This window comes from Ascaphus truei, chromosome 9 (assembly GCF_040206685.1).
Source record: "Ascaphus truei isolate aAscTru1 chromosome 9, aAscTru1.hap1, whole genome shotgun sequence".
Classification (NCBI taxonomy): Eukaryota; Metazoa; Chordata; class Amphibia; order Anura; family Ascaphidae; genus Ascaphus; species Ascaphus truei.
Window position 1 is genome coordinate 59,805,632 of NC_134491.1, and position 13,512 is coordinate 59,819,143.

General features: G+C 44.4%; 1 protein-coding gene across 3 annotated transcripts in view; it reads left to right on the forward strand.

The window, feature by feature from the left end:
• Positions 1-13,512, forward strand: part of SAMD4A (sterile alpha motif domain containing 4A) — a 147,496-nt gene that overhangs the window by 82,593 nt on the left and 51,391 nt on the right. For all 3 annotated transcript variants that reach the window (XM_075615144.1, XM_075615143.1, XM_075615145.1), the window contains exon 3: positions 3,800-4,318. In XM_075615144.1, coding sequence (XP_075471259.1) covers positions 3,800-4,318 — 519 coding nt within the window. The remainder of the gene's footprint in view (positions 1-3,799; positions 4,319-13,512) is intronic.

The following is a 13,512-nucleotide window of genomic DNA, read 5'->3' on the forward strand; positions in this document are numbered from 1 at the left end:
CCCCAACTCTTTCTAATAGCGCGTCTGAGATCAGATGCATTGTAAGGAACCCCAACTCTTTCTAATAGCCCGTCTGAGATCAGATGCATTGTAAGGAACCCCAACTCTTTCTAATAGCGCGTCTGAGATCAGATGCATTGTAGGGAACCCCAACTCTTTCTAATAGCACGTCTGAGATCAGATGCATTTTAAGGAACCCCAACCCTCTCAAATAGCGCATCTGAGATCAGATGCATTGTAAGGAACCCCAACCCTCTCTAATAGTGCATCTGAGATCAGATGCATCGTAAGGAACACCAACCCTCTCTAATAGCACGTCTGAGAACAGATGCATTGTAAGGAACCCCAACCCTCTCTAATAGCGCGTCTGAGATCTGATGCATTGTAAGGAACCCCAACTCTCTCCAATAGCGCGTCTGAGAAATTCTTCTGTATTTGGCACCGTTTTCAAATGACCTGAAAATTGCAAGGAACCCTTTACGGATGTCTAGGAAACCCAAGGGCTCCTAGGAACCCCTGTTGAAAAACACTGGTTTAGGGACACTGGCTTTGGTGCGGCAGAACACCGTTCAACGCCCAGTGTGTCGGCTTTTTGGAGATTTTTTTTTTGCAGGTCATACAAAAGGGCAAAAAGTGGTCAAATAAACTAAGCACGAGATTTATCAAAGTAACAAGTCCCACTGAAAGCAAGATGTGGGTAACCGGTGCATCAAAATATATGAGTCCCACTGAAAGCAAGATGTGGGTAACCGGTGCATCAAAATATATGAGTCCCACTGAAAGCAAGATGTGGGTAACCGGTGCATCAAAATATATGAGTCCCACTGAAAGCAAGATGTGGGTAACCGGTGCATCAAAATATATGAGTCCCACTGAAAGCAAGATGTGGGTAACCGGTGCATCAAAATATATGAGTCCCACTGAAAGCAAGGTATTTTATTTTTCTTTGATAAACCCGGAGAGAGGTTTTTTTTTGCCCCAGTTTTGCAAATGGAAGACTGCTAAAAAATAAAACCGAAATCTGCTTTGTCTGTCTTTGCTTCACGCACAGCAATTAGACTAGGTCTTTTGGGCTCGGAGGCATTATTCTTACAAAATGATATATACAACACTGCCCACGCTACCGGGATATATAGAGAAATCTATATGATTATATATGTATAATGGGAGTGAGCGTGAATGTGCGCACAGATTGTAGTTGCGTTCAGACTCTTGATTACAGTATCCGTGTGACTGTCTCCTTGTTGTTACATTTCAGATCCATAGTTCCACATTAAACCCGTTCTTCTTAATGATATTACCATCTGTCCGCCGGAGCTTTTGCCAGAGACAACATTGTGGGTGTTCATTTGACGTGTTGTACTTGTTTGGCGCATCAATATTTAGCTCTGAAAACGTATGCTGTTGGATGGAATCCGCTGCACATTTTCTCTTGGAGGCTCCAGCAGTAGAAGGGTTAACCTGAGCACTTGGTGTTAAGTCTGACGTGTGATACCGGTAAAAGCCTCTAATCCAGCGGTGCGCAACTCCAGTCCTCAAGACCCCCCCAACAGGTCAGGTTTTCAGGGTATCCCAGCTTCAGCACAGGTGGCTCAATCAGTCCCTGCTTCAGCACAGTTGGCTCAATCAGAGGCTCAGTCAAAGACTGCTGAAGCAGGGTCTGATTGAGCCACCTGTGCTGAAGCAGGGACTCATTGAGCCATCTCTGCTGAAGCTGGGATACCATGAAAACCTGACCTGTTGTTGGGGGGTGGGTTGGTGCTTCAGGACTGGAGTTGAGCACCCCTGATATAATGTACAGTAATAATAGTTGTGTTGTTGACCACAGTAAGGCCGCACTTATAGCGCCTTCCAGCGATCGCGCCGTCGCGTCACTCCTACTATAAGCGCACGTGGCGGCTTCAATACATTTGTTTTGTCGCAGTCGCCATCACTATAAGCGCGGCCTAAGAGTAACTGTTTTCCATAGTAGTGATGTCTCTGCTAGTGTTAGTGAGGGGGGTGAAAATGCACCATTGTTGCACCATAGTACCATAGTGGAGAGAGAATTGCTGGCAGGAGACAGTAATGTTATTAAGGCCTCCGTTACACGAAAAGAAATAGTTCTATGCAAAGTGCAAGTCCCAGTGTAACTCCAGCGTAATGACTTTCAAGGGAGGATCCTAGGCATGAACTGCTGCAAATGTGGGTTAGTCGGGGTATAGTCCGAAACGCTAAAATGACAGCTGTGCTGCAATATGTACTGAAACCATAATTGTGTATATAGTGCTCCCAATGTGTGCCTGCTGTGTAATTATGGTGCCTAACACAGGGAAATTAAGTGACGTGCCCAATGCTGCAAGGAGAGTGGATATTTGTATAGTAAATGAGACCTTCAGGGCAAAAGTTCCCCTGTACTCTCCATTCTCCTTAAGGCCTCGGTCCCGCTGCGCTCGTTGGCGCGGGCGGCTATGTCGCGAGTTCCCCACCAGCAGGGGAATCCTCGCGAGCCGGTCCCGGTCCCCCCTGGCTGCACAGCTGACTACACGCTGTGGCGCGTCAGCCGCTGGAGACACCAGAGAATGGTGTTTCCTAGCGTTGACGCGTGACGTGTGTGGCTGTGAGCCAATGGGGAGGGGAGGCTTCGGGAGGAGGAGAGGCTTCGGGGAGCGGGGAGGAGTGTGGAGTGAAAGCAGGTGAGTGCCTCTCTGTGTGTGTGTCTGAGTGCGTGAGTGCCTGCCTCTGTCTGTGTGTGTGTGTGTGTGTGTGTGTGTGTGTGTGTGTGTGTGTGTGTGTGTGTGTGTGCGTGAGTGCCTGCCTGTGTGTGCGCGCGTGTGTGTGTATGAGTGCGTGAGTGCCTGCCTGTGTGTGTGTGTGCGCGTGTGTGTATGAATGAGTGCCTGCGTGTGTGTGTTTAAACTTACTTTCCAGCTCCAGCCCGAGTCCATGGAGGGAGGGGAGAGTAGCGGGTCCCTCCGCTCAAGCCACGCCCCCCCTCCCTGTCAAACCGCCCACCACCCGCCCACCTCCCGCTCCGGCTCCCGCTCCCTACAGACCGCATATCGCGGTCTGTGTATCTCAGCGCACCGCCTGTCAGCAGTGCGGGTGCGCTGACTCTGGGAGCGGGGCCTTAGCCTAAAGAGGCAATTCCAAGCGGCCCTTTAAAAAATATAAATATATTTTTAATTTTAATATATGCAGCCTTTGATTACCTTTATTGAAAACTAATTACCTAAGCTGCCGTTACAATCAGTCCTTCAGTCAATGTAACTCAGCAGCTACAATGTATCCTGATATTACTAAGGTAACATTATCTATTGTTACAGTTTGCAGCTCAAACTGCTGGGAACATTGGCAACAAATTATCACAAACAGGAAAGTGTTGCAAAGATCTTGCACTGCTGGGGAGGTGGGCTAAAGCCTGCTATAGAAATCAAAAGATGCTCAGTATATTAAAACTGACTAAAAAAATTGTATTAAGAGTTGACAAAAAAAATGTAGTAATTATCTAATACTACAGAACTGATTTATATTAAAAATAACAACAAAAAACACGTAGGATATTGCTGGAATTGCTCCTTTAAAACATAAACGCCATTATATGTTATTCCTACACTTATATCGTACTTGTCTGGGATCTGTTTATGTAGTTAAGGGATGTAAGAACGTATTATTCTGTACGCCATTATTTTAGATCTGCTACAGAATAATCTGGCGCCTTTTATATAGAAGCCACAAGCACAAACAGGATTTCTCCATATTGATCATTCAATTTGTTTTACTTGCTTTTCACTGCAACATTTTTTGTTTTTTCTTTCAGCAATTATTAACCAGTGGCAGCAAGAATCCAAGGACAAAGTGATATCTCAGCTCTTAACCCACCTGCCTTTACTGAAGCCTGGAAACATTGACGCAAAAGTGGAATACATGAAGCTCTTGCCTAAAATCCTGGCCCATTCAATTGAACACAACCAGCATATAGAAGAGAGCAGGCAGCTGTTGTCCTATGCTTTGATACACCCAGCCACGTCATTGGATGACAGGAGTGCCCTGGCCATGTGGCTGAACCACCTGGAGGACCGCACATCGGGGAATTTTGGCAGCCAGAGCAGGGGTCGCTCGGACTCTTTGGATTACGGGCAGGTGCATTACTACCACCAAAGACAGAACTCCGACGATAAGCTGAACGGCTGGCCGAACTCGCGAGATTCGGGGATCTGCGTCAGTGCCTCCAGCTGGCAGGACAAATCCATGGGCTGTGAGAATGGGCATTTGGCTCTGTACCCCTCCTCCTCCGTCCCCACAATGATCAATGCTATCGGAACAAATACAAGCACAAGTAAGTAGCCTTCGGGTGCAAACCCCCTCCAGAATGCATTGAGCCCTACAATGATATGGTGTTGCAGCTTTGCTCCTGAAACATAACACGTTGTTATTCCTTTTTTTTATTTAAAGGGGCTTAGAGGAGCAGTGCCGCCTACTCGGTTTTTGTTGTTTTTTTTACCCCAATTTGTTTTACATAGAGAGGGATGCAGGGGGTCTCCGGAGCTGAACCGCATCCATCCATCAGCTCCGGGGACCCCCTGCTTCCGGAGATATTTGGAATGTGTTCACTGGTAGCACCCCCGTCCAGGGGAAACAAAATGGCGCTTATATCGGCCACGCTGGCCAATAGGAAGCCGCAACATCAAGCATCACAGCTTCCTATAGGCCTGTGTGAGGTGGGCATTTAAAATAGCAGGAAGTAACCTGCGGCACCTTCCCGGGTAAGAACCAGACGGTCCCCTACAATAAACGCAGCTCTGCGACCCCCTGCTTAGATGTAAATAAATAAAGGGGGTGGCCAAGGGGAACTGCTCCTTTAAGGTGAAGGAATTGTTGATATTTTACTTTCTCAGCTTCTTTGGTTTCTGTTGCAAGCTAAGAGAGCTGAATCTATGTATCCTTGTAATATTGTGCAATGTGGGACTAAGGCTTTCAGGAATAGGTATCTTAGACTTTGACATGAGTGCTGAAGTGAGCACCAAGATTGACAGCAATATATTTAAATCCACACAATAAGGCCTCGTAGTTACCGGCAGTCACTCAGACACAGGTACTCAAGGTTACACCCACAGGGCGACCCAGGCACATTCAGATATACATAATTGCATTATACACCTACACCTAATTGCATCAGTGTGCGTACATACACCCAAATTGGGACTCCTACAGACGCATTAAAGCAGCAGTCCAAGTTGCCGGTTTTGTTTTTTTACCTTTAATAAGCGCATCAATACAATCCACACAATGATAAGTAATTAGCTAAGTTGCCGATCGATCACAGGAGAACGGATCGATCGGCGACAGTTCGGCTCTGGGGTTCACTAAATGTCTGTCAGTGCAGCAGAAGAGGACCAAAGACGCAAATTTCTGTGGGGAAGATCATGTGACCAGGCAGTCACTAGATACAATTGGTGCACTGCTAGAGAGAGGGTAGGGCTCAAAAAGGGGTGTGCCTGAGCCTGTTTCAGAAGAGGAAGGGGATGTGACTTTGTAAACGGTTGCTATAGAAAAACCCCCTTGGGTGTCCTGTGATGAATCCACCATGCCGGGGTGTCTGGTACTCCAGGGAGCCCCATGTTCCAGACTCCGAACCCCGCTTTTGAGTTTGCAGCCCCGCTGGCGATCAAAGGGTTACATTGTTAATGCAGCTGTCTGTGCGGGTCGCGTTTTGTTGTTGTTGCACATGACATGTTTTCAATGCTACTGTTATTTTTTAAACATGATGCACTGTGCAAGAGAGAGAAGCATTTGAAATATTTTGTGTCCGGGAGGATAAAATATAGCGACCCCATAGCTGCTGATCGCTTTGGGTCTGCCGTGATCAATCAGCAATAATCCTGCTTCCAGGGATCACTAAATGGCCGCTTTTCAGTTTCAATGAGTCCTTCAGTCAGTGTAAATCAGCAACTACAATGTATTCTTATATCACAAAGGTAACATTAACTATTGTTTCCGTTTGCAGCTCAAATTGCTGGGAATATTGGCAACAAATTATCACAAACAGGAAAGTGTTGCAAAGATCTTGCACTGCTGGGAAAGTGCGTTAAAACCTGATGTAGAAATCAAAGGATGCTGAGTATATTAAGACTCATTAAAAATGGCATCAAGAGTTGAATAAAAAATAAAATACGAGTGAACTGATTTATTAAAAAATAACACACATGTAGGATATTGCATAGATTGTTCCTGTAAAGAGCGGGACGGTAACTACCATGATATGAGTGAAACTTCTGGGCTCCTGGGAGGGATTGCTGCTTTATGTCATGTTATCATTTTGTCCTTGTTTACATCAATGCATCAAGGTGTTTTGAGCTAACTTTGCTCCTCCTGAAAGTCACTCGGGGAGTGTTTTTCTGAAACGGAGGGAAGGCGTTTCTCCGCGCAGTATTAAAATAGTATGAATCAAAGCTGCCGCCTGTTAACTGTACTCTTTGTCATTCCAACACGTGGGAGGGGGGGGTTCCCTCATTACAGCAAGTTCCATATTTTGCTGAGGGTTAGATTGCCTTCGATTGAGCCACCTGTGCTGAAGCAGGGACTGATTGAGCCGCCTGTGCTGAAGCAGGAATATCCTTACAAACTGACCTGTTGGTGGCCTTTGAGGACTGGCGTTGGCCGCTCCTGCTATAGACAGTTGGATGTAGTCATACACGGCCATCCTTTATGTTGCATTTGGGGCTGTTCCCAAATGATTCATTTCTCTTTGATCCGGCAACGAAAGTAGCTTTCAAATTCAGTAAACTGTATGCTGATGAAAAGAAAGGCGGGGGATGTATCGTAAATAACGTTTCCCATTAAGTGCGAGTGAAGCTTTAATGCTATTGTACCACCTCGCTAACTGAAAAGTAAACTACTCTTTGGCACCAAATTTAGATATATCTTTTCAAGCGTAGAATTAATTACAGAGCCTGGAATAGTGTACTGTTCTCTAGCTCTGGGATGCACAAATATACCCTGTGCCATCCCCCCCCTTGCCTGCTCTGCCCCAGGGCTCGCGCCCCCCCCCCCCCCTACGTTCTCCAGAGCGCCAAATGACGCCACAGGGTCATGTGAAGTCACGTGACCCCGCTGCATCATCTGACACCGCGATGCCATGGCGACGCTTCGCCGAGGCCGCCTGAGTTGAGGTCAGTGCGTTCCAGACGCCTCGCGCGGTCCCCCGGCATTTAATTTAAATGCTTTGGAGGAGAGCGCGGGGCCCTTGGGGAAGCTTGCCGCACCCGCTCACCGTGCGCCCCCCAGCTTACACACCCCTGCTCTAGATGGCAGTGTTTGAATTGTTTGAGCGATTTCTCCCCTTTTGGCTTTGGTTGATTGGTTTGATCTTATACGGAATTTGTAACTACTATTTATTTGCTGATTTTATTGACTCGCCGCCCAGCACAGTTCCCTTTTAGGAAGGCAGTCAGTCGTAGCGCCAAAGTGATATAAAGACAGCAACTTGTTTAATAGCTATTTGCGTTTCCATTTTTTTTAAAATTATTTTCTAACTGTAGATGCTATACAAAACAATATTTATCTGTAATCTGTTTGTAATGTTTACAGTCTTTATCTAATCTCTTAGGTCAGCGGTTCCCCAATTTTTTTTTTTACATTGTGCACCAACCCCTGCTAGAAAATATTTGTTCCCCAAACCCATAATAATAAAAAATCTGATTACCTAGTCATCAGACTAGCGCTAACAAAACTGTGTGACTGATCACAGGCAGTATAGTGTCCTGAGCTGGTGGGGGGAAAACACGCATAGGACCCCAAACTGCCCCTCGATGTCTGCAGACAGCATGGGTGGTATAACTGTCACTCACTGCGGGAGCTTCCAAAGTCACGCCCCACAATGCCTTGCAGTTGTGGATGGAAGGCATTATACTGTAATTGGCAGCTATAATACCCACTCTAAGGTGCCGTTTGGGGTCTGGCTAAGTGAACAATCCCTTCACTGGCTCAGGAACCCACTATACTGCCTGAGATTCGCCATTACATTTTTGTTGTTGGTGAACCCCTTGGAGACACCTCACGAACCCATAGGGTTTCCTGACCCCCCTGTTGGGAATCGCTGTCTTAGATGATAACAATAACACTGTATATAGGTAAATTGTTAATTCCTCTTTGTTTCCTTTGTTCTTTTTCTAGAGCAGTGTTTTACAAGAGGAGTTCCTAGGAACCCATGGGTTCCCCGGGTATCTTTACAGGGTTCCCTGCAATTTTCAGGTCATTTGAAAATTGTACCAAATACAGGAGAATTTATAATGCATCTGATCTCAGACGCGCTATTAGAGAGAGTTGGGGTTCCTTACAATGCATCTGATCTCAGACGCGCTATTAGAGAGGGTTGGGGTTCCTTACAATGCATCTGATCTCAGGCGCGCTATTAGAGAGAGTTGGGGTTCCTTACAATGCATCTGATCTCAGACGCGCTATTAGAGAGGGTCGGGGTTCCTTACAATGCATCTGATCTCAGACGCGCTATTAGAGAGGGTTGGGGATCCTTACAATGCATCTGATCTCAGACACGCTATTAGAGAGGGTTGGGGTTCCTTACAATGCATCTGATCTCAGACGCGCTATTAGAGAGGGTTGGGATTCCTTAAAATGCATCTGATCTCAGACACGCTATTAGAGAGGGTTGGGGTTCCTTACAATGCATCTGATCTCACAGACACTATTAGAGAGGGTTGGAGTTCCCCAATACATCTGATCTCAGAGGCGCTGTTAGAGAGGGTTAGGATTTCGTAGAATTTCATAATATAATTATATGGTTCCTTAACCAAAAAATTCCATTAGCAGTTAAAGGGGGGGGGGGGGGGCAGTTCCATGTAGTGGGCAAAGCGTATTTTATATTTATTGGTTGTTTTATTTGAACTTATCAATGCAACCATCCTTAAAACAGCATTCCCCAGGTTTTTTTTTTTATGTAACGGGGGTCCCCTGAAGCGCATGCATGGTCCCTCAATGTTTGGGGATCCCCCCTGTTACCAATTTATTTGTAGTTTGTTTTGTGCCAGGTTTGACACAAAAACACCCCTAGAAATATGGCCACGGAGTCACCAATAGAAAACAGTGACCACTGACCACTGACCAGGAGGCCATTCGGTGTCCAGACAGAGCTGCAGGGTTCTCCGGACATCTGGGGGAAAATTACAAAATAAGTCAATGTGAAACAGGGCGGCTCGCTGCTTTTAAAGAAAAAAAAGGCTTCACTTATTTACTTGTGGTGTAAAAATCAGCGAGTTTCTATTCTCTTTGGTACCATTTTATTCGCATTTTGTTCCAAGTATCTCGTTAAGTTCATTTTAATGCCATCAATAGTTAAACAGAACAACTTGTTTAGAAACGGTGTCAATAACCTACATTTAACCTACTAACCATACCAATGTCAGATATGATTGTAGTATAATAGAAAGGGAGAGAGTGAATAATAAGGCACAGATAATAAAGACTTCACTGAGCAAGCAGCTGCACAATATGCATATATTTATATATATATATATATATATTTATATTCAGATGATTTAGTATAGCGGCTCTAGATCAGATTCTGCCATCAAGTATTCCCAGCAGGTGTCTAGCTGTGAATTTACAAACCCAGCCAGCGCGGGTGTGGAATACGCCGTGTGTTTTGCGTTCCACAGACCAAACCGCTTCTCCCAGGGCAGCAATCCTGCCAAATGTAATCTTTTTTTAATTATCATTTTTTTAAATATATATATATATATATCGGATTTGCACTGGTGGGTCCCTGGGAGCTAAGCTAGCAGCCCCAGCTCCAGAGAAACGTACCGGTTTTGTTACCAGTGTTTCCTAGCGGGTGGGATGGCTGCTTTAAATGTATGCAGTGCGGCTATTATTATCTGAGTTGATCACTGCAAAAACACTGTTTACTGTTACCCCCCATCTGCTTTGATTACCTATTACATATCGCTCAGCCATGCATTGCACGTGCCAGAGAAAGGATCCGTTCTGTCGGTGAAAAACATACAAATAAAAGCTATGATGCCCCATGTGAGTGTCTGGATATATAAGCCAGCTCTGCAGCGAATGCCAACCACAGCATGTATTAATGGCAACAAAATGTGTCTTGCCTCCTAGAATAGGCTGAGATCTCTGGAATGTGTCACTATTGTGACTATCTGACCAAAGCCCTTTGCAGGTTTATTTAACTGCAATACATGAATATAGAATGGCTCCTATAGTGGCGTAAGCAGTCATTATAGCTGGTTTATGCTCTTAGATAAAGACATTACAGCAAGCAAATAATACAGTCATTCTTTTTTAAAGTGGTGGTTTGGAAAACTGCACACTCACACGTTCATTTTGAAGTATTTTTGGTTACACACTTTGGCTGTGTGTATATGCACGTAATTATATTTAAGTTGGACTGATCTTCATAGCGGTTACAATTCTGTGAGGCAAGCGACAGGTTTTGTTTAAAAAGGCATTTTCTTTCCCGATGTTCTTAGATTTGTGTTTTCCAGAGTTTATCAAATGTGTTCTGCACCTATTGAGATGCTATGTATGTATGTATGTATGTATGTATGTATGTATGTATGTATGTATGTATGTATGTATGTATGTACATATGTATGTATGTATTTATATATATATAGTGCCATTAGTGTACGTAGCGCTTCACAGCTGTAATACACGTGACAATCATATAGATACCAAATAATACAAATAACACATAATGGGAAGAAGCGCTTCAGACATAAAAGTAACATTTAGGAAATGTGTCCCTGCCCCGAAGAGCTTACAATCTAGTCACAATGTAGTGATACATATGTTTTGCCATGATGAAGCGTTCATGGATGTGAACCAAATCTTGATGTACAGGTCTGTTTTAAATGCTTGTTAGGACTACATGCAGTGGGACGCTCCCTGGTAAAAACATAATAAAGCAATGTGCTGACTTCAGCAGTGTTTTATGAGGAATTAGCTGCTTTGTATGGCAGAGCTACAGACAACTTGGCATGTATATTATGAACAACAGAAATGATGCTTCAAAGTTCATAAAAGGTTTCCTGTGCTACTGAAAATGATGCATGTTTAACAAACCCTACACTCAAAAAACTCCCGGGAGGAGACTCAAGTCCCATAAAAATTACGAATGGTACAAGGCAGGGTTGTCCCTTGTCCCCACTTCTGTTTGCATTGTCGATTGAACCACTCGCGGCCACAATTAGAAATGACGATGATATAAAAGGGATTGTTATTGGAGCGCGAGAATACAAGATATCTCTTTTTGCAGATGATATCATTTTGTCATTGTCGTCCCCAATGACGACTCTGCCTAACCTCCAGTCACAGCTGGAAAAATTTGGTCGGGTATCAGGGTATAAAATTAACAGCGATAAATCTGAAGCCCTGAACCTATCACTTCTCGCCCCCGAGGTAAAACTATTGCAAATTAATTTTAGTTATAAATGGAGCCCTAACAACATTAAATACCTAGGGATCAGAATCGCAAATTCTTATGCTGCCTTATTTAAATATAATTTCCCCCCCTTATTTACAGAAATTAAAAAAAACCTACAGTGCTGGAACAAGTACCACATTTCATGGCTCGGAAGAGTGACATCTGTTAAGATGAACATCCTTCCCAGGCTACTGTACGTCTTCCAGACCCTCCCGGTCTGTGTTCCGCTGGCAGACCTCAAAAGCATTCAAAATAGTATTTTCCAATTCATCTGGAAGGACAAAAAGCCGCGAGTGGCTAGATCGGTAATGTTGGCACCACGGGAATGTGGAGGTCTGGGAGTACCAGATATAATTAATTATTATCAAGCGACCCACCTAAAACAAGCGATAGTTTGGAACAACAATCCAGTGTCTTGCGGCTGGTTGGAAATTGAGTCCTCCTGTGTCGCTCCCCTCTCACTCGGGGCAATACTTTGGTCCGGAGGGGGAGAGAAGATAATATCGGACAGAACAGGCCTGGGAGCAATGAGATGCACGTGGAAAATTTGGACAAAAACAAGAAATAAATATAAACTGACGTCTTCCCCCTCCATACTCACTCCCATTTTTGGTAACCCTGAATTCCCTCCGGGTTGTGTCCCAGGGAACCTTAAAGCATTTAGTTTGGCTAACATCAAATCAGCAAGAGATCTAATAGACAAAGGGACTCTTATTCCGTTACTTGATTTACAGGAGAAATGCCTCCCCATGAAACTCCCACTTTATGGTTATCTTCAGATCAGACACTTTCTCCTAACAATTTCCCAAACATCCAAATTTGAAGGTCCAACGTCTTTTGAAAAGATGTGTATGGTGGGCACATACCGGAAGGGTCTGATCTCAGAGATTTACGCAGGGCTAGCACGGTCCAGGAGTCCCGTCAACCACAATTATATGTTGAAATGGGCTGAAGACCTCAATCTTGTTATAGACAGAGATGAATGGGAGGATATTTGGGAAGCAGCAGCCAAAACTTCTATTTGCACTACTACTAAGGAAAATATATATAAGATTCTATTTCAATGGTACTTAATCCCGAGTAGGCTGAGCCGGATCTTCCCTGGCCTGTCTGACCTCTGTTGGAGGGGGTGCGGCCAGAGAGGAGATCTGGTGCATATATGGTGGACATGCCCAAAGATCCAGACTTTCTGGAATATGATATGCTCATTGGTTGAGGAGACGGTAGGAGTTGAGGTCCGGATGGACCCGCTGATATGCCTACTCGCGAAACCCATCGAAGATATCTCTGTCCCTCTTAAAAAACTGGCCTCGTTCATTCTGACTGCGGCTCGCTGCTCAATAGCAGCTAATTGGAAAAAGATTAAACCCCCTTCTAAGCAAATGGTCCTTCGCAAGGTAAGCGAGGTCAAGCTTATGGAATACCTATCGGCGCTCCTGAAACAGAATATAGTACAATATGAGAAAGTTTGGGCACAGTGGCCTTATAATTAAAGAGATTAAAAATGAGATATGGATGCTTCAGTTGGACTCTGCATTAGACCACTAACCCCTCTAAGGGGGAGTTCATGTCTACTCAGGGTCTTTTGACAAGGTGGAGGGGAGGACAACTACACCCCTTCCCTTAGCTCTCCCCGTTCCTATCCCCTCTCTCCCCCCTTCTTCTGTTCTTCTCTCTTCTCCCCCTCTCTCTCTCTGCCTATCCTTTACAGTACTAATATAAGGGGTTTGATCTAAGATCCTCCTAAAACTGTTAATTCTCCCGGACGGGATCTACATAGTAGAATCTAAATGCATAGGAGGTTACAAAATACTAGGGGCAGATCGCCTCTTCTCGATCAATCAACCTTGAGATGCTTCGGGTTGTTCACTTTTAAATGTATATGTTAATTAAGTTTACTGTCTATAAACAACCATGTGATGTGAATGTACCCCTGTCAGAAAACAATAAAAATGTTTGAAATAAAAAAAACGAATGATGAACATATAAAAAAAAAAAAAAAAAAAAAAAAAAAAAAAAAAAAAAAAAAAAAAAATGAGCCCTCCAATTCCCACAGGGACCTTGGTATTATTTGG